This window comes from Neopelma chrysocephalum, unplaced genomic scaffold (assembly GCF_003984885.1).
Source record: "Neopelma chrysocephalum unplaced genomic scaffold, ASM398488v2 Primary Assembly neopelma1_90, whole genome shotgun sequence".
Taxonomy (NCBI): Eukaryota; Metazoa; Chordata; class Aves; order Passeriformes; family Pipridae; genus Neopelma; species Neopelma chrysocephalum.
The window spans coordinates 1,120,839-1,142,399 of NW_020897752.1; the positions used below are offsets into that span (position 1 = coordinate 1,120,839).

Below are 21,561 nucleotides of genomic sequence, written 5' to 3' on the forward strand. Positions count from 1 at the left end.
GTCCCCGTGTCCCCAAGGGGTCCCTGTGCCCGCTCCGGGTCCCTGCGTCCCCAAGGAGTCCCCGTGTCCCCAAGGGGTCCCTGTGCCTGCCCTGGATTCCTCTGCCTGCCCCGGGTCCCTGTGCCCGTCCTGAGGTCCCTGTGTCCCCAAGGGGTCCCTGTGCCCGCCTTGGGTTACTGTGCCCGTCCCGGGGTCCCTGTGTCCCCAGGGGATCTCTATATCCCCAAGGGGTCCCTGTGTCTCGAAGGAATTCCTGTGCCCCCAAGGGGTCCCTGTGCCCTGGGTGTTCCTGTGTCCCCAGGTGGCCCTGTGTCCCTGGCGGTCACTGCTGTCCCCAGGTGTCCTCTGAAGTCCCTGCACCCCCTGAGCATCACTGTGTCCCCAGGGGGTGGGTCCCTGTGTCCCCAGGGATCTCTGTGTCCTCAGGTGGCTCTGCTGCTGGTGTCATCAGGGGTCCCTGTATCCCCCAGGGGTGTTCCTGTGTCCCCAGAGTTCCTTCTGCCCCCCCTGCCGTGGCCCTGTGTCCCCTGAGGTCCCTGTGCCCAGGAGGGCTCCTGTCCTCAGAGCCTCTGTTGTGCTTTTTGGGGTGCCCCAAGCTCCCCTGTGCACCCCAGATTCTCCCTTCTGCCTTACAGCATTCATCAGCCTTGGCACCATCTGACTGTTCCCTCCCAGCCCACCCTGGGGAACACCTGGAGCGGGTGAGGGTGACGTGGGGACACATCCCTCCGGGCTGGGGACATGTCCAAACGCCCCACGCCATGAATTCACTCCCATCCAGGGTGAGAGGAATGAGACTTTATTTTGAACAGTGAGTTAATCTCCAATCCCAATCATTCCAACCAACTCCAATCCAAACCCTTCCCATGACAGAGCGAGACAAACATCACGATTCCTCAGTGAACACCAGAGGCATCCTGGTCCTGGGTTTGCAAACACTTCAGCAATGGATCCCCCCCAAATTTAATTTTCATTCCTATTAATCCCCCCAGGTGTCAAAATAAAAAGACCAGACGCAGCCCTGCAGCACATCCAGCACCCACCAGTCCTCACACGGACACACAGGGGGTCCGAGCACTGCCCGGCCCTGCCCAGCACCAGGAAAAGGCTCCTCCTCCCACAGGGAGCTCAGTCGGATTTCTCCTTCTCCTTCATGTGCAGGAAGACGATGCTGAACATGAAGAGCCCGACCATCATGGAGAAGGCGCCGGCGTAGTAGGGATACGCCGAGGGGATGAACCGCTCGTACTGCGTGTGCTGCAGGGGCCGCACGGACACCTGGGGGGACAGTGGGGCAGCCTTGGAGTGGGGGAAGCCTTTCCTCCTGGGAAACGGTGGGATTGGCTCCCGCCACACTCACCTGTGTGGAGGAGTAGAGGTGGGTGTAGCCCAGGCGGTTGTAATCCACCTTGAACTGGAACACGCCGTAGACGTCCGGCAGCTTGAACTGCACACTGTACTTGCCACCTGAGGGCGAGACAGGGGTGACACTGGGGTGACACCAGAGGCTGGGGACAGTGAGAACACCCCCAGTGTGGGGCTAGGGCAGCGATGGGGACCTACCGCTCCTCTAGAGGGGGACCCACCACTCTCCTTGTGGGAGACCTACTGCTCCTCTTGGGGGGGACCCACAGCTTCTTGTGAAGGGGACCTACCGCTCCTCTGGAGGGGGATCCACCACTTCCCTTGTGGGAGATCTACTGCTCCTTGTGAGGGGAACCTACTGCTCCTCTTGAGGGGGCCCCACCGCTCCCATGAGGGGCACCTACCATTCCTCTTGAGGAAGGTCCTCACGAAGGGGTCGATGCGCACAAACTCCAGCTGGATGTCGTCCCCGTCGAAGGGCACCCACCTGCCGTCAGCGAGCTTCTCGATCACGATGCTGTACTCCTGGGACACACCAACGAGCGGCGCCTGAGAACGGACCTCGACCCACTCCGGGCTAAACGTTCTCAGATTCCTCTCCCAAGGCAATTCCCATGTGCCCTCCCGCCCAGGCCAGCCCGGCCCCCTCACCACGAGGTCGGTGACAGTGTAGGCGTTGGGCGGCGCGAGCTCCCCGACGCGGTGGTGGGACACGGCCCCCACGCGCAGAACCCCCTCCTCCTTGAACACCCAGCGGGACAAGGCCACGGCCAGCTCGTAGTTACCCGTCTGCGAGTACCTGCGGAGCAAGGGAGGCTGAGACAGCTGGGAAAACACACCCCGTGGCGAAGCCAAACCAGGAATAAATGGGAAATGAACAAAAACTGAGCCAGGGTTAAAGGAGGGAATTGCTTCCCAAAGCACATTGCTCCATAAGGCCAAAGGAATGCGTCACCCCCAATTTACTTCAAGCTTTCTGCTCTTTCCCAAAACGGAAACATTTGTTGCCTGTTTCCCAGGACTTTTGCTATTGAACCGCTCCCCAGACATTCCCCAGCCAGGGAGACACCAGGAAGCCAAGGCACCTCTTGGAGCCGGGAGTGGCCTTCTGCACAGCGGAGTTGAAGAAGGCGTCGCTGAAGAAGTCCAGGGAGCCGCTGAACACGACGCGGGCGTTGTTCCGGGCCTGCAGCCCCGCGATCAGCAGCGTGTTCTTCCCCACGGCGTGAGGGTACTGCAGGGCAGCGAGGGTGCAAGAGGGTTTAGGCACTTTGGGGATGAATACAGAAGAGTTTCCTGTGCGGTGGGACAGTCTGGCTGTATCAGCACAGGCAGCAATTAAGGAGAAACCAAGCGGATCAGAATAAGCAGGAATGGGATTCAGATTCCCTCTGTGGCTGGGGTGGGACCAGGAGAGATGCTTTGATCTAGGCTGGCCTCTCCTCTAAAGCACAGAGGACATGTGTCCCTCGCACTGAACACTTCCCACCAGCAGGAAGCAGAGAGGAAGATTCCCAGGGCGACGCTGGGAAGCAGCCGACAGCCTGTCCCTCCCAGAATCAATTAGGAGATCCAGCATTTTCCCAAGGTGCAGAAATTTGAGGGACTTAATTGTGGAAGTACAGCTCAAAAGAGGAGAGAAAGTGAAGGAGCATACCTGAGTGATGGGCTTATCTGGGAAGAAGGAGTAAGAGGTGGAAGAGCCAGTCAGGATATCCAGCACCAGCGGGTTGTCAGGATCAGCCACCATCCTTGCAGGGAAAGCCACAGTGAGCAGCACAAAGACCCCCAGGACCCCCACATCCAGAGGAATGGTCAGCCCCACGGACCTCCTCGCCCTTTGGCTGGGCCAAGAAACTATGTATTTCCTCAAGATCTGTGGTCAAACTCCACTAATTTGTTAGGAGCCATTCCTAGGTAAACAACTAAACTCCTTTGGAGAGTTTCCTTCCATTTTTGTTTGAAATCAAGGGAAATTTCTTATGCTCACATGAGGAGTGCCAGCGCTGACCCTGTGCTCAGCTCACAGCAACACCACTGGTCTAATTCCACCTCCCCAACAACCCCCATCTCGCCCTGTTCCTGCTCACCCAACTCCTCGGAACAGGATGGGGTTCAGAGCTGCCTTCCCCACGATGGTGGGGGCCTTCAGGAGATTCTCCGTGTCCGCCACGATCAGAGTGTGCTGGGAAAACAAGAGAGATCAGCGTGAGCTGTGTCAGGGGCTAATGACAGGCAACAGCTTCTCAATTAGAAGTTAAATTTATTCTTACAATCACAGCTGTTGGATGAATGTTGCAGTTAATTAAAAAGCAAAAACCCAGCATTTTTAATTATGATCAAATTAAATTAATACTGATCCATGAGGAAATATAAACTGCCTTTTGATAAAGACAGCAATACCCACAGTGTTTTACTTCCCTGTATTCAGCAACTTTCATCCCTAAACCAGGATGATAAAATTCTTAAATCTTAAATCAGGATCCTTAAATCCACATACTGCTTCAACAGTTTAATTTAAATAAAAATTAGCAAAATATGTTTAGCTCAGACCTTAATATAGGCTTTGATTTTAAAGTGCTGGCTGACACGAAAAAAATTGTAGAAATGTGTATGTTTCTATACTGATCTGAAAATCTTTCTATTGATCTGAAAATCTTGATGTGAAAATTCGGGGCTGAAGATCTCCCTTTCCACATCTGAAGTGTCCCACTCAGGGTCTGGCACACCTCACCCAGAGGTGAAATGTCCCCCCACCACTTCAGAGAGGTCCAGATCCAGTGTTAATCACAGTGTCACTCAAACTACAACCTGAAGGATCTGAATGCTGCAACACGGAGCATTTACCACTTTCCTAGGAGGGAGGTGGGAGAGCAGAAAAGGGATGGAGGAAAAAAGGGAGAACAAGGACAGAGGATTTCTCTCTAAACCTTTATGCTTCAGTTAAAGCTGCCCCAAAGGTGCAGGCAAACCATTTACCTGTCCAGGGTCGGATATATCATAGTTGTGATGGTCAATCACTGCTGTCCTCTCCTCGTCAAACTCGATCCCACACTCGCTGCCCAGCTCCCTCAGTGGGTCACCTGCAGGGACCCAACAGATTCTCCATCAACATGTCACATAAACATCAAAGAAAAAGCCAATTTAGCCTTAAATCCATGTGTTCAGTGCTCTACAAGCCAAACCCCCAGGAGCAAAATGACCTCCCCAGCTAAACTCCCCCTGAACGTGTCACTCAAGGCATTTATCACCCACTTCCTTCCAGAACAAACCTTGAGGTGCACAAGGGGAGGAATGAGAAACTGTGTTTGCTCACAGGTTTTGTTGCAGGAACTCAGTTTTTGTTGCTGCCACAAACTCATTCTCCCCGAGGAACATCTGCACTCACCGATGTCTGAGCTGGCGGCCACGAGGACGCTGCCGCCGCCGTCGATGAACGCCGTGATGGTCTCCACGTTGATGTTCCCACCAAAATCTGAGGGCACACGGCAAGAATTCATGACTAGCACTCAGAAATAACCCCCTGGCAGAGTAAAACCACGGCAAATCACCCCATCACCCCTCCCGTGGCTGGAAGAACCACCAATAAAGGCCTGGAGGCAGCTGCAGTTTGCTACTGGCTGCATTTCAAGTGTCAAATTTAATTAAAACTCACAAAACAGCTGGAAATCCCCTTCCAAAAATGCCACCAAGCTCCAGAGCAGTGGAGTTTTCCCCTCCTGCACTTACCTTCTATGGATGGGGAGAAGATGATGAGGTTGTCATACAAGAACTCCCCGTATTTGATCAGGGACAGGCCAGCGTCGTCCGCGGTGCGGAAGGTGAGGTCGAAGCCCCTGTCTGCAGCCACGACACAAAGGGGACAACTTGTCCATGGCAGGAAATCCACCCATGGAGCAGCAAAGCACCAGCAGGATCCCGAGGTTTATTCCCCCAATAAACAGCAGTGTTTTGGACAAACTGGCTTAGGGGCTTTCTGGGAGCAGCACTTGGGGTTCCCCTATAAACCCCTGAAGAGCCCTGATGTTGAAGGATGTTGTCACCTACCAAATGGGGACCAGCATTCCAGAGGATCCAAAACACAGGGAAAACTGGGGAAACAACACCCATCTCCTTCCTCAGTTGGGCCAGGGGACAACAAACACCCCCATCTCCGCCAGGAACCCCAATCTCCTCCCTCATTCTGACCAGGGGACCCCAAACACTCCCCTAGGGAACTCCCATCTCCTCCCTCAGTCCAACAAAGGGTCTCCAACCTGCTCCCTCTGCCTGACCAGGGGACTCCAACCATCCCCTCTCACCCCCATTGAACCCATATCTCCTACCCCTGGTCTCTGTTGGGTCCCCATCACCTCCCTCATCCTGACCAGGGGATCCCAATCTTCTCCTTCATTCTAAGCAGGGGAACCCAAACAACCCTCTCTCCCTCAGGGAACCCCAATCTCCTTCCCCATTCTGACCAGGGCACCCAAACAACCCTTCTCCAACCAGGGAACCCCACTCTCCTCCTCTGCCTAACCAGAGGACCCCAATCTCCTCCCCAGCTCTGTCCAGGAGACCCCAAACACCCCCCTCTCCAACCAGGGAACCCCAATCTCCTGTGTCTGACATAGGTGACCCCAGTCTGCCCCTCAGCCCAACACAGGACCCCCAGTCACCTCCCTCAGCACGGTCAGTGGACCCTAAACACACAACCCTCTCCCACAGGACCCCCATCTCTTCCCCCATTCTGATCAGGGCACACCAAACACCTCCCTTTTCCCCTGGGACCCCCAATCTCCTCCCTCAGCCTGACCTGGGGACCCCAACCACCACCCTCTCCCCACGGGATCCCCATTTCCTCCCCCATTCTGGTCAGGGGAGCCCAAACACGCCCCTTTCCACCAAAGGACACCCCTCTCCTCCCTCAGCCTGGCCAAGGAATCCCAATCTCCTCCCCCATTCTGACCAGGGGACTCCAAACACCACCTTTTTTTCCTCAGGTAACCCCAATCTCCTCCCCCATTCTGACCCAAATACCCCTTTTCCCTCAGGTAACCCCAATCTCACCCCTCACAATGACCAGGGGAGCCCAAACATCCCCTTTTCCTTCAGGTAACCCCACCCTCCTCCCCCATCCTGACCCCCGACACCCTCCCCGCGCCCAGCCACTCCCTCCCGTACCCGTGAGGCTGCGGAAGAACATGGAGTGCGTGTCGCGGAGGTTCCCGTTCTCCAGCAGCACCAGCGTGCGGGGCCCTCCCTCAGCGGCCGCCGCCAGCCCCGCCAGGAGCCCCCACAGGCACAGCGCGGCCGCCGCCATCTTGGACCCTGGCACGGGGGAGCGCCCTCAGAGGCGGGCAGCCCAGCAGCCAATCACCGACGGCGTCGCGCGGCCTCCAGCCAATCAGCGCCAGCGACGCGCGGCCTCCAGCCAATCAGCGCCCGACAGCTCCGCGCTGTCGCGACAGCGCTGTCGCGACTCGGCGCGGCCGCGGTGGCGTGGTCCGCTCACACCCGCGGTGTGCTCGGAGTTGTTGTCTGTACCCACAGACACCTCATCTCACCTGTGGTACCATCTCACCTGCGGTACCCTCCTCTTACCTGTGGCACCATCCCCGTACCCACAGCACCATTCTCTCACCTCACGCACCATCCTCTCACCTGAGGCACCATCTCCTTACCTGTGGCACCCTCCTCTTACCTGTGCTACCATCTGCTTACCCACAGCACCATCCCCTTACCCACAGCACCATCTTCTCACCTGTGGTAACCTCCCCTTACCCGCAGCACCATCCTCTCACCTGCAGTCCCATCCTGTCACCTGCAGCACCATTTTCTCACCTGTGGTACCCTCCCCTTACCTGCAGCACCTCCCCTTTACTCACAGCACCCTCCCCACATTCACAGCACCCTCCCCATGCTCACAGGACCATCCTGTCCCTCACAGCACCATCCTCTCACCTGTGGTACCCTCCCCTTACCCACAGCACCCTCCCCTTACCTTTCCCACCAGACAGGTGGGTTCTTCGAATGACAGGCTCTGGAATTTTCCAGCAGCCGGTTTCCTCATCCCAGACGGATTTGTGCCTGATCTCCAGGTCACTGCAGTTGCAGTCACACCAGACGAGGGACTGCCCCTGACCCAGGAGCTGCTGGCAGAACATCAGGTCTCGCTCCTGGGAGCTCCTGGTGCTCAGGGAATCCATCTTCTCCAGCTCAAACTCCCACTGCAGGTCTCGGATCTCGATCTCAGCAGCCCAGAGCTGGGACACAAAACAAGTCATCGGGATTGTAGGGGAGAGACCCAGAGTTACTGAAAGCACGGGAATCTGTGAGCAGAGGGATGAAAAGATACACAGAAAAGCTTCAATATTTGGTGAGATTTCTAGCTGAGTTAAAAATTAGATGAGATTTGTGTGGAGAGATTATTCCATATCTGAATGATTATTCCATGTCTTAATGAAAGATTTCTTGTGTTTCTCCACAGTGCCAAGTTTTGAACAGTCAACCTTTACTAATGTGGTTTGTGTCCAGTGATAACAAACTCTTGGGAGTTCCTTATTTCAGTTAAAAAGGTGCAATATTTCTTTGATAACCGGAATACTCAAATACAAATCCTTCATGTGCAGATTTGGGACTGTACATGCAAATGTCAATTTTTTTGAAGCTCCTCTGGTTCTGCCTCCAAAAATAAGAGCAAAACTGATTTTCGAGTGTTTCAAAAATGAAGATTTTAAATGTAAAATTCAAGAGCACTACTTTTATATATTTTATTCTTTCCCCCAGAAAATACCTGGGGTGCTCAGAACTGGCAGGAGCTGCAACAGATCCGTAGGTCAGTAGAGGGAGTTACATCCCCTCCCATCCCAACACATCCTCCAGCCACGTGCTGCTCCAAGCCCGGCCTTTAAAACCGGTGGGGTTGGGGTTTCAATAGCTTAATTTCCCACCCTGAGCGTTGCTGCATCTGGGATTTAAAAAAAAAGCAACTCACACAAACAGTGTGTTGTATGAAATATATGACAGAGTCATTCCCTAAACCTACTGCCCTAAACGCGTCTGCTGCTGGATGGAAAAGGCTCTGGGGGTGCTGGTGGAAGCAGCTGAACGTGAGCCCGGGTGTGCCCAGGGGGGCAAAAGGCCAAGGGCACCTGGCTGGGACCAGCACTGGTCTGGCCAGTGAGCCCAGGGCCGGGCCCGTCCCTGTGCTGGGCACGACCGGGGCACCTCCAGCCCCGGGGGCACCGCTGGGACCCTCCGGACAAGGAGGACACGGAGGGGCTGGAGCGTGTGCAGGGAAGGGAACGGAGCTGGGAAGGGGCTGGAGCAGCAGGAGCAGCTGAGGGAGCTGGGGGGGCTCAGCCTGGAGAAAAGGAGGCTCAGGGGGGACCTTCTGGCTCTGCAACCCCCTGACAGGAGGGGGGAGCTGGGGGGGGTCGGGCTCTGCTCCCAGGGAACAAGGGACAGGAGGAGAGGGAACGGCCTCCAGCTGTGCCAGGGGAGGCTCAGGTTGGACAGCAGGAGGAATTTCTCCATGGAAACTGTTCAGGCCTTGGCAGGGGCTGCCCAGGGAGGTTTGGAGTCCCCACTCCTGGAGGTGTCCCAGGAAGGCCTGGCCGTGGCACTGAGTGCTCTGGGCTGGGGACAAGGTGGGCATCGGGCACAGGGGGGATCCATGGGACTTCCAACCTCAGTGATGCTGGCATTCTGTGACATAAAAAAATGGGAACATGGAGGTGGAAGGAGCCACTCCCTCACCTTTTCCTGCATCTTCTCCAGCATCTTGCTCTGAGCTCAAACCTCCTCCTGGATGGAGTCGTGGACATTCAGGAGAACCTGCTCACTGCTGTCCTCGTTGGATCCCTGTGGTGCAGCCACAACCTGCACCCTCTGCTCATCCACGTCTCTTTTCTGGCGTTCATGCTTTTCCTTCGGGTCCTTCTTTTTATCCTGCTCCCCCACAGCCACCTCCAGTGTCTGCAGCCTGGGAAAGGGAAACACTTCTCTGAGCTGGGTGGTACCAAGAACCAGCTGTGTAAGCCAGGAGGACACACATCCTTTCCTGGACAACGTTCAGGGAGACACAGAAAACAGTGAAGATTTTCTGCCCTGAGCAAACATGGCAAATTCCGCTCTTATTAACAGTTTCTGTCATAAATAGAATCCCAGGATGGTTTGGATTGGAAGGGACCTTAAAGTTCATCTCATCCCACCCCCTGCCATGGGCAGGGACACCTTCCACTAGCCCAGGTTGCTCCAAGCCCCCTCCAGCCTGGCCTTGGACACTTCCAGGAATGGGGCAGCCACAGCTTCTCTGGGCAAAATACTGCACAAAGGCAAAGCACAGGACATCCCGAGCACCTCAGTCAACAAGTATGTCTGAAAATCCATTTCTACACTCACAAAATTCTCTTTAAAACCCCTGTTTTGTGGAATTTATATTTAAATTCTTATAGAAATAAATATTGAATATATTGCTATATTTCAGTTCTTATTTCTGGTTTGGAAAGACACACAGATGGTTCTAAAATTACAGAGAGAATAATTTAAAATGGTGGCTGTGGGAGTGGTAGAGCTGGAAGCCACAGTCTGGTTTCCATTTTGGGGCAGTATCAGCCAGGGTTGATGATTTGTGACCTCAGTGTTGCTAATGGAGCCCTGGCACAGACCTGTATTTGAAATCATACTCTGATATGGGAATAAAGCCGTGCTCCAGAGCCATTCCCTTTGTCTGCACAGGATCTGGAGCAGAGCAGATTTCCCAGGTTGGCCAGCACTGGCTCAAACTGGCTGATAACCCCTTTGCTGATAACAGCCTCTTAATTATCTCCAAACCCTCCAAAATTGCTCATTCTCCCCCAGAACTGACCTGCTATTCTGCTGCACTGCTCCTGCCAGGTAACCTTCCCTTTTCTTTGCTTAATCGGTGGTTGAATCCCCGGATTCAGCCCTTGCTCTGCTGAGCTGCCCCGGGGTGTAAAGCTTTAGCAGGCGGCTTTGAAATCCCCACGCCTGCAGAACCAAACCCTCCTGCCCAATCTGCACAGAACTGGGATTTAACAATGTAATTAGAAGAGCATTTCCCCTTGTTGGCCACAAAAGGAGTAGGATTATGCCCTGCTATAGGACAAGAGTCCTGCAATAGGACTGTTAACAATTGATATGTAATAAAAAGAAGGGTTTCTTTGGAGATCTCTGCATTGATAGAATTGCCCACAGATTACAAGCACTGCTGTTCTGCATTTCACAGCAGCTCCTTTTTGAGCCAGGAGAGGCCCAGCAGAGCGAGCACACACCACAGGAAAGCTGGAACAGTGGTTAAAAGCCTACAGAACTTTGCACAATCCAACTCTGGTTGAGCATTTCTCATTTTAACATATTTCCCCACAAAGGGGTAAGCGAGAAATCAGCAGAATTTGCTTAAATTGCATATTTCTGGAACAGCCTGAGCCCCTGTACTGTTTCAATATGAGGTGTTAAACTCTGGCTGAGGGATTTCTCTCGGGTCAGCTCTTGCCCAGAAGAAAACCCTCAAACCAGGTCTCCTCCAAGATGGGCTGAGCACGACCCTCAAACCTGCACTTCTTACATCCCAGCCCTGGGTCTAACATGCCCCTAAAACGGAATTATTGGGAAATTTTGCTGTCAGTTTTGGCTGATGTGTTGCAAACACTGTCAGATGCACGAGTTGGAGGCAAAAGTGGCCTCAGTGATGGGGAGGGTCATGGAGCACTTGCTCTCCTCCATCCACGCACAGCAGGACATGCTGCCTTACCTGGAGGGACAGGAGAGAGCTCCATGTGCCCTAAAAGGACCTTTTTCAAGAGGAAAAGGAGCTGTCCCAGCTTTATCCTCTTCCCAAGGCAATGAAACACCTCATTTTTGAAGAAAGCCTGGAGTTTTGCCCAAGTGGCTGGGAGTTTTCCCTGGCTGAGGGCAGAGGTCTCTGGAGGTGAGGGTGTCTCTGGAGGTCCCAGGGTGTCTGTGGAGCAGAGGGCTGAGCTCCAGAGGTCACTGCTCTGTCCTGGTCCCACTGCACTCCCACACCCCAGCCGAGGGTGGCTGTGGCAGCCACTTCACTGCAAGCAAATGTGCTGGAGCACTTGTCCTCCTGGTGGATTATCCACACCATCTCCCTGCTGGATGTGGATCCTCTCACATCCCTGTAAATTGTTGCCCCCAGGAAAGCAAGCCCACAGCCTCAGTGTCTCAGGTGCAGATGATGGGCCTCCCAGGGCACTCCATGGGCAGCAAGACCATTGTCCTGACCCTTTTTGTCCAGCAGTGACCTTTGGCTGCTGTAAGACCCCAGCCCCGAAGCCTCAAGCTTTACTGGGAGAATTACTTATATTTAAGACTCAAAAATCTTTGCTTCTTCATCCCTCTACTGTTCCTAACATCTTTAATTAATGCTTTCCTCCTCTCTATTTCTCTCTCCTCTGACAGTTTCACATGTAGTTACCTCAAAATTCTTCTTGGGAATCCATTCCAATCCACCTCCAGAGAGGTGGGAACTATACTGAGACAAAGTGATGTTGTAATAAGGCCTCCATCAACACAGGGTCTGTCCTTAGGAGAAGTCCAGGGATCAGAAAATAGCAAGAGAAGTGTTCTGGAAAGGCTGAACAGTATTTGTAATGATTGTTATAAAAAAAATATAAGCTTTAGTGAAAGCCACTCCGGGATATCCTCTCCCAACTTACTTTGAGCTGGGGTTTGAGGAGGGGAGCTGGATTTGCTCCCAGGGGAGCAGCCTCAGCAGGCAGAAACCCCACAGAGCAAGGCAGAAATAAAAATCACTGGCAGTCACTGGGTGGGATTGCCTGTAGAATTCCTGGAAAAAGAGCAAAGAACCTGTATCTGCCAGGAAAGCACACGGCAATCCCTGTACTCCTGCAATCCCTGCTCCCGTGCCAGGAGCTCCACTGCCAAAACACCCACTGGCCCAGGGCTCCGTGGGTGTGGGGAGAGGGGGAGAGGTTCAAGATTCAGGGGTATGAAAGTGAATATAATTATATGACATTTATAATTATAAATATCTCTTTCACAGAGTAACAGGAGAATTGTTTCCAGGGCTATGCTACAGATTTGGGAGACAAAAGACACTGGGAAGATGAAAGGTGCAAGGAAATTCCCTTCTTTCTTCACAGCTGTTTCTGAAAGGTGGCAGAAAGGGGGAAAGAAGTCATCCTACAGCCTTATTCCTGTGCTGAAAGTTGGCCCTTTTTTAGGGGATAATTCTCCAGAGCTGACCAGCTCCCTAAAAACTGCTCTTCCCCATTTGTTCCCACATTTGCTATTCCTGCTCCAGAGGAAAGAGCAAGTGCACTGATGCTGGGCTGAGTCCTCAAGCACTGCCAGCAGGGCAAAACCTCTCTTGTTGTGTTGAAAACTGAATGTTGGAGAACAGAGGCAGAATGCTCACCTTGAAAATATACATATATATATTTAATAAAGAATTTTACAGTATTATTTCTTTTGCAGCTCTGCCAGCTGAAACCTCTGTTCTGTGACTGACCAAATTCTAGCCAGAGTGATGAAGAATAACCGAGGATTTGGATTGTGTCAGTGTTTTCTAGCAGGATTTGTCATTATTGAAAAGACTGAATGATTGAGATGGTCTTTGCCAGTGGAATAAGGTCAATTTGGCCACAGCAAAGGAAGAGTCTGTTACCAGAATGCAGAACTCTTCCTCCAACAGGCAAGGGAAAGGTTGAGGTGAAACCTCGTGAATGTTTTGTGTGTATAAACCTCTTTTTTCTGACATGTCTCCTACCAGACAAATCTCTCATACCCATCTGTTCAGCCCAAATGAGTTTTGTGGCCCTAAGGTGGTCCTGCTCCTGCTCATCTGCAAGGAAATAATTCCAGGTCAGGCTCTTCTCAGGAGGAAGCATCTCAACAGTTAAGAACCAGGAGTCTCTTGGCATCATGTCCTGTTCAAGCCCTGTTCTTTGTCTGCACTGGGGCCCTGACTCCCTTAAGTAAATAAATATCTACTTAATCTTAACACTACACATTTCAGTGCTTTCCTGAACAGGATCCACAGTAAAAATTCGTGCCTGTTCTTACTCTCCCAGTGAGCTCTGAACACCCTACCACACACACCCCTCTCCATATATTTTGGGCTTGATGATTCCTGGGGGTCCTTCCCAGCTCAGAATATTTGGTGATTCTGTGATTTCCCCAGAATTTAGAATTTCAACCAAAGTCACATGATCAGACCATGAGTTTATACAACATTTTTCCTTTTCAGATTGCTTCATGAGGGGAAACTTAGGTGAGAGACACAGAAGGAATTCTTCCCTGTGAGGGTGGGGAGGCCCTGGCCCAGGTTGCCCAGAGCAGCTGTGGCTGCCCCATCCCTGGAAGTGTCCAAGGCCAGGTTGGACAGGGCTTGGAGCAACCTGGGCTAGTGGAAGGTGTCCCTGCCCATGGCAGGGGGTGGGATGGGATGAGCTTTAAGGTCCCTCCAACCCAAACCATTCTGGGATTCTGTGATTGCAGGAAGTTGAGCAGTGTCTGACAAGTGGAGAGAGAGAAAGGAGGAGTGTGAAATGAGGAGCCAGTGGGCAGCAGCTGGAGCAGGGCTTTATGGAGGGCTCCTGGCCTGCCTGTGTGACAGGGTGACAGGCAGCAAGGTTCCTCTACAGGCTAATGTAGAAAGGCTGGAGTAGACATCACACTGGTGAACAGTTTCTCCATGAATGCCCAAACTGGGGCTTTTCTCAAGGCTGGAATCCGCCCTGCCCTGGTCAATGGACGTGTTCCAGAGGTTTCTTGCTGTGCTTCAAGAGAAAAAGCACATCCTATTGGGTCCCATCGAGGTCCCAGGAGCCAGGCCAGCTGTGAAACCACACTGTGGCACAGTTCCTGCCCTGCTGTGGCACAGCTCCCACCCTGCTGTGGCACAGCTCCTGCCCTGCTGTGGCACAGCTCCCACCCTGCTGTGGCACAGCTCCCACCCTGCTGTGGCACAGCTCCCACCCTGCTGTGGCACAGCTCCTGCCCTGCTCCTTCAAGTGTTCGACTCATGGTATTCCCAGTGAGGGAGTAAAACGAAGGAACACAGGCAAGAAACAGGGAAACTGCAAGAGTTCAGGACTGCTCCCAGCCCGAAGCACCCAGATGAGGAGATGGATCCCAGGGAGGAGCTGCTGCCTTCCCACCTCAGGGCAAGAGCAGATGAGAGCTGAAGCTCCCAGCTGGCTGGACACACCTCACACATGTTATACCTGCTTCCTGACCTGCCTTTGAGGGTGGATTAACGTGATTAATTAATAACACACATTCCCTCCCAGGGAGCATCTGGTTCCTTTGGGAACCCCCCATTTCACTGGGTACTGAACTTTCCCAGCCTCATGCAGAGCAAAGAGTTGGACACACAGTCCTAGAACTACTGTCCTAAGTGCTGGGCCACAGTTTTGGGTGTCCACATCCCAGTCTTTCCTGAAGATTGCAACTCAAATTCAAGGGAAGAGCTCCTTCAGCATTCCAAGCCCAGAAAGCATCAAGATTTTAACCAAATCCACCCTTTTCCAGTCAGACTTCTACAAAACCTGGCCTGGGATGGAGTCAGAGTTCTGTTTTGTGGCTCTGGGCAATGCCTAAACATGAGCAATGAATCAGATGACTCATAGGGGAAAGATAAAGCTTCATAGGTAAACACCAAAAAACTCTCAAATCTGTTGCCCTGGGATATTTCCTGTTACAACAATAGATTGGTAACTGTGGAACTTAACGTTTGCCCCCGAGCAAACTCGTTTCACTCCAGATCTTTTTGGCGTGTCAAGACATGGGAGAATTGGGACAAAAACACAACAAACGGATTAAAAATTAAAACACCCTGTCACTGCCTTTTCTGGGCGCTGGGGTGAGTGGATAGTCACAAAAAATAGATTTCTAACTCCTTCCCTCCTTCCTCAAGTTCACGTAAACACTGCCAGGCAATTAAAAAGTTGTTTTGGTTCCTGTTGTTTTGGTTCCATCATTTTACCCAGGGAGGCAATTTGTTTCCAGCTTGGAGCTCAGTGGTTTAGTCCCCATGGTGTAACAGGGACTCCAGCAGCCTGAAATCTTCCCCAGTTCCCCTGCAGCCCGTCAACCAGGGCTGGTGGCACAAGCACAGGCCAAATCTGCAATGTTTCTCATTAACAATGCAATCCTTAATCTCTTTTTATTTAAAGGAATAAAACATCTGCGATATGGTAAAAATACTGATGGTCACTTGGCCATTGCAGCCAAGAGCCTGGTATTTGCTATAACTCCTGAATCTGTTACTTAAAGGAGTAATTTAGTCCATATATTGCAGAGATCCTTCAAAATATCCACTCCTTTTTAAATTAGAATTTACTACAGGCTCAGCCAGCAAAGAAGTTTGAACTTCTCCGAGCATCTCTTCACAAAAACTATTTCACAACAGAAATACCAACTTCATCAACTATTTAAATTAATGATCACCCAGTAGAACCATCTGGTTATGGGGATTGTGCCAGAGCCCTCAATTTTCTCCTCAAATATCCCAGCTGTCTTTAAATGCCAATCCTGCAGGTTTTCCCACCTGCCATCCCAATCCATGTAACATTTTCAAAGCTTTAAATCAGAGAAATTCAGGTCAGATGAAGAGGCTTGCACCAGTCTGGAGCATGAAAGGGGAGTGTAAATACTCCCTTTTCCCTGTTGAGATTAAAATTGGAATTTTAGAGACCCACATAATGCATCCACTGTCTGTGCTAACTGAGAAATTCCCCAAATCCCACACCTACGTTTTGGATGGTGGAAAATGAGGTGCTGTCATCAACATCTGGAACCACAATTTAGGAAGACGTTGTGTAACTTTCCCCATGACTGAAACAGCTGAAGAAAATGAAGCCAAGCTGTTCCCAGCCAGGGTCAAAGACAAGGCAGAGATTAATCCTTTTCTGCTCCCAGAAAAGCCCTCCCGAGGTCTGTGTTCAGCTCTATCAGCTGCCAGTGGAAATAAGACACTCAAGAAAGGAAAATTACTCACTAAAACGTCATTAAAGGGTTCTTTTATTCCATCTTTAAAAAAGATACACAGACTTCAATAAAGGGATTATTGGGTGAAATTATCTGACTTGCACTTGGCAGGGACACCTTCCACCAGCCCAGGTTGCTCCAAGCCCCATCCAACCTGGCCTTGGGCACTTCCATCTGGCTGCCACCAAAAAGCCTTGTTTCTGAAGGAGGAATAAAACCACACAAAGAGAGGGAAACACTGTCGTGGCTCAAAATAATTCAAGTTAAAAGTTGCTGGTTGATTCAAACATCCCCCAGGCCAGGAGGAACCCGGCTCCTCCCCGCCCTCCACCTCCTCTATTATTAAGCTGCATATTTTAAACAAAAACTTGAACACTTTTCACCTATTATGGCAAAGGCTCTAAGATCTCCTCAGTCATAGGGAGCTTTTTTTACTATCAAAGCACAGATTCAATATTCCCAGATATTGTTCACTGTGCTTTGCTGAACCCTCTGCTCTGAGCTGGAGGCTTGAGCTCACTGACAACATTCCCAAAATCACCCCCATCATACAGAAGCGAACTGTCAAGTTTTCCTCCAGATTAGTTCATTTTTAAGATGCTCTAAAATCCTATTCAGGCACCTGGGTTGAAACAGTGTTAAATACCCAACAGCACCTTCTCAGTAATTATCAACCACACAGATTAAAAATTTCATACAGAACATTAATAAACAATGGAAGCATCCAAACTCCTGAATTACCCATCAAACCTACATAAAAATACAGAATAATCCAGAGATCCCTGCACTCCTACACCAGCCCCCTCCACACTGGGAATTTTAAATGAGCTGAATTAATTTTCCACAGCTTTGTTACGCCCCACGTTTGCTGAGTTCATCACCAAAACTATCTTTATCGTGTCAGCTGGGATATAGAGATAGGGTTGTCATGGCTGGGTGTCCCAGAGTGACAGAGACCACATTTGGCACTGAATTCCAAAGAGGAGCTTCAAATACTTCAGTGATGCTCACACCTCTCATCCAGCACGAGAGGACGTAGCCTCAAGCTGCTCCAGGGGAGGTTCAGGATGGACACCAGGAGGCATTTCTTCATGGAAAGGGGGATTAAACACTGGAAGGGGCTGCCCAGGGCAGTGGTGGAGTCTCCAGCCCTGGAGGTGCCCAAGGAAGGACTGGCCTGGCACTGAGTGCTCTGGGCTGGGGACAAGGTGGGGATGAGTCAAAGGTTGGACTCGATGATCCTGAGGGTCTTTTCCAACCTCAGTGATTCTGTGATTCTGTGATTCTATAAAATAGTGTTGTTAAAAAGTCTGCACACAACAGAGCAGAAGTGGCTGAAAACTAAACTGGGTGGGATTTAGCCTCGTTCCAAAGGTGTGGCTGCCCCAGATGGATCCAGGTACAGCCACAGACTGACTGTTCATACACTGTGACTGGTCTGTGCTGCAGGAGAACCTGGGACTGGCCCGGCTGAGTTTGGGGGTGTCCCCAAGGAACACCCAGCCAAGGACAGGGCTGGAGTCACTGGGAGTGAGAGGCGAAGGAACGAACAGAAATGGGATTTTGGGGGAGAATTGGGGAACACAGAAGCAGGACACGACTCCCTCAGTTCCTCGGTGGAGGCAGCAACAGGCAGTGTGACAGTGTTACCCTGGAAACTGCTCTGCCCAGCTCCTGCCCTCCCAGTGCCAACTGCGTTGCCATGGAAACCCGTGTCACCGCCGATGTGGAACAAAGGATGGGGAACTGCAGCAAAGAAAGTCCCCTTCTCCCACCCTCCCTCCGCACTCGACAGGCGAGGCACGCCTGGAACGTGAGGCAGAGAGGGGTTTGCCTCCCTCGGAGCCAGAAACCCCTTAAAAATACCTGCCCCATAAGTCAGTTTGGGTCTGTCGCCATCCCCGTGCCTCTCATGGTGCTCCTGCCCTGGTTTTATTCACCAGGGAAGTAAATCGGGACAGGAGACGTGCAGCTCCCTCCAGCAATACCTGCAAAAGGATCTGTAAAGCCACCAAGAGGTAAACTTAACAAAGATCAACCTCTTGATTAGGATTTTGGGAGAGTTGACTCTCCTGTGAACCTGGAAACTTCCCCACACATTCCCATGGGGAGTAATATCTGCTGTGTCCCCTCAGAAAGGATGAGCTGTTTTGGTTTAGGCAGATAATGAGATCATCCGTGGCTCCACTGGATCAGATTAAACATGGATAATGCTCTGAATCCTCCTGCTTTAGAGACGACTGTGAGATGAAGAGGATGAGGAAGAAATTGCCCCATGGGCACTTTATTCCACCTTTGTCCAGTGAAGGATTTTCACAGAGCTGCTGCTGAGCTCCCGGCCACTGTCCCATCCCACAATGGGCACAAATGGATCCTGCTTCTGAACTTCCACCAAAGTCCCTCAAAATCTCCTCTTGGCTTCCATATTCCTCACATAACTTTCATGTTCTGGTGCTCAGCTTCCAACAGAGCACTTCTGTCAGCCATGGGAACACTTATCTGAGCTCATTAAAGCACTTAATTAGAGGCATTGATTCCGCCTCACCTGCAGCTTCTGCTCAGTGTCAGCTCCCAGAAGGTCTCGTTGCAGATCTCCAGGTAGGAGGCTCTCCCCAGGAAGTTGGCATTTCCAGCACACAGGGAGGATTTCGGGGTGAGGTTCTCCCAGCACAGGCACCCACGGAGCTGCTCCTGCTGTGCCCACCGCCCCTCGGAGATCCCTGCTGGCATTTCATTCCTGGGGGAACCACCCAACACATCCACTGCAAGGGACCTTTGTGCCTTAAGCACTTTAGGTCCACAAAGTCATCAGGGATGAGGATGCAGCTGCTCTACCTGTGCACAGGCCTCAGCTTTAGGGCAAGAGGCAGCACACCCCAAACCCTGTCCCTGTTTGTGCCCCCGTGTGCCAGCCGCACTCACTCCTTGGGATGTGACACCAAACAAAGCCTTTCTGGTAAAACCCTCTCAACAGGATCTCTCTCCCAGCCACCCACATGCTCTCGAGGATGTGTTCAATCGCTCTGGAATGATCCCCCTCTGTGAGGAAGGATCCACCACTCCCTGTGTGGTGAACGACTTCCCACTGCCCGTCTGGCCGTAGGCAAAGATGGTGCCACTGTAGCCCTTGGTGACACCCTGGAAATGGGGGAAAACCAAATAAGATAACCATCCACCCTTTGCCTAACTGGGAATACATCATCCACACTCCATTCCACCTCCTGAAAGGTTTTTTAAAAGAAGAGCTGGAAGTAAACATCAAACAACCGCCTGATCTTCACTTGCCACCGGAGTATGATTATTAAGAAATTTGCATATAAATCAATGTTTTTCTCTCAAAACTGGAAATCTTGAAGCAATGCAGGTGTTGCAAAGCAGTTGACAACAATTAGAAAACCAGAATGTTTTTATGATAGGGCATAAAAACCTTATGAAACCCAGAGTGACAATTAGAACTCTGCTTGGTTGTGGAGGTCCAAAGGGATGGTCTTTAGCTTTGAATGATTTTCTCTTAGCAAGCTGCTCACTGTCACTTCTTCCTATTTCAGAGAAGCATGATAGGAACAGAAAATACTTGCATTTCTTAAGGTTTAAATAAAAAAATGAACCTATTAATCTGATAATCTGCTGTTTCAGACTCTGCTTGTTCTCACAACCAGGAACTTTTATCTTAAAGCCGTCATGAACCATTTAATCTGTGTTTCTTCTTCTAACAAAATTGGGTTTTTGAGGGAGGTTGGGCTTTTCTTTGCTCAACTAGTTCTTTCTCATCCCAGCTGTTTTCCATGCTGAGGTGTTAACAAGGAAATAAAGAGATCCCCTCTCATTTTGCCAGTCTAAGCCATGCTGAGGTTCCCCATCTTCTCTAAGGTTTCTCTCACCTGACAGTAAAAATGTCCATAAAATCATCAGGAGTCTTGTTTGTCCCCTTTCTTCTCTAGGGCCTGTTCATGAGAACCTCTGCTCTGGAGCCAGGCTGGGAGAGCTGGGGGGGTTCACCTGGAGAAGAGAAGCTCCAGGGAGACCTGAGAGCCCCTTCCAGGGCCTAAAGGGGCTCCAGGAGAGCTGGAGAGGGACTGGGGACAAGGGATAGAGGGACAGGACAAGGGGAAATGGCCTCTCACTGCCAGAGGGCAGGGATAGATGGGATATTGGGAAGGAATTCCTGGCTTTGAGGGTGGGGAGGCCCTGGCACAGGTTGCCCAGAGAAGCTGTGGCTGCCCCTGAATCCCTGGAAGTGTCCAAGGCCAGGTTGGATGGGGCTTGGAGCAGCCTGGGATAGTGGGAGGTGTCCCTGCCCATGGGAGGGAATGAGACGATCTTTAGGGTCCCTTCCAACCCAAACCATTTGGGGATTCTACAATATAAACATCCACCTAAAACAATTCAATATAATTCTCTTCTTGATGTTCCTGCTGGATGCCAAAAATCTTTTTTATCTTCCTAGAGGAGGACACTGTTTGCCCTCCTCTGCACCTCAGGGTTGCAGCTAAACCTGTTGAAGTAGCAGACAGGGCTGTTTCTGTCCATAAATCACAGAATCCCAGAATGGTTGGGGTTGGGAGGGACCTTAAAGCTCATCTCATTCCATGCCCTGCCATGGCCAGGGACACCTTCTGGTGTGGGGAAGGTCCAGGGGATCCTGCTCCACTTAGGGATCAGCTGTCCATGTACAGCCCCTCAGCCCACGTCCCCAGCCATGTGTCCACAGAATCACAGAATATCCTGAGCTGGAAGGGACCCACAAGGATCGAGTCCCACTCCTGGCCCTGCACAGACACCCCAACAGCCCCTCCATGTCCCTCAGAGCACTGTCCAAACGCTCCTGGAGCTCTGGCAGCCTTGGTGCTGTGCCCACTGCCCTGGGGAGCCTGGTCAGTGCCAACCACCCTCTGGGGAGAGGGGTGATCACCCCTTTTCCTGAGATCCAACCTAAACCTCCCTGACACAGCTCCAGCTGTTCCTTGGGTCCTGTCACTGGGCACAGAGAGCAGAGGTTGGTGCTGCCCATTGTGAGGAAGCTGCAGACCCTGATGAGCTCTGCCCTCAGGCTCCTCTTCTCCAGGCTGAACAGACCCAGTGCCCTCAGCCACTCCTCGTATGGCTTCCCCTCCAGGCCCTTCACCATCTCTGTAGCCTCCTTTGGACACTCTCTAATGGCTTAATATCTTTGTGGTGCCCAAAACTGCCCCCAGTGTTGGGTGCATGGTGTTT

At 51.7% G+C, this 21,561-nt stretch overlaps 1 protein-coding gene and 1 long non-coding RNA gene across 2 annotated transcripts; one reads left to right on the top strand and one right to left on the bottom strand.

Moving 5' to 3' along the window:
* Positions 1-778: 778 nt before the first annotated feature.
* On the bottom strand, positions 779-6,680 carry DDOST (dolichyl-diphosphooligosaccharide--protein glycosyltransferase non-catalytic subunit). The gene is made up of 11 exons (XM_027693186.1): positions 6,529-6,680; positions 5,095-5,205; positions 4,754-4,840; positions 4,345-4,448; positions 3,456-3,550; positions 3,023-3,116; positions 2,451-2,599; positions 2,017-2,164; positions 1,770-1,890; positions 1,361-1,467; positions 779-1,278 (listed from the first exon to the last, which is right to left on the bottom strand). The coding sequence occupies exons 1-11, from the start codon at positions 6,665-6,667 to the stop codon at positions 1,129-1,131; spliced, it is 1,305 nt and encodes a 434-aa protein (XP_027548987.1). The 5' UTR covers positions 6,668-6,680; the 3' UTR covers positions 779-1,128.
* An 11,414-nt stretch (positions 6,681-18,094) lies between these two features.
* LOC113972300 lies at positions 18,095-18,871 on the top strand. Its single transcript, XR_003535838.1, has 2 exons — positions 18,095-18,365; positions 18,582-18,871. It is a non-coding gene; the product is annotated as an uncharacterized LOC113972300 (long non-coding RNA).
* The last annotated feature ends 2,690 nt before the right edge of the window (positions 18,872-21,561 follow it).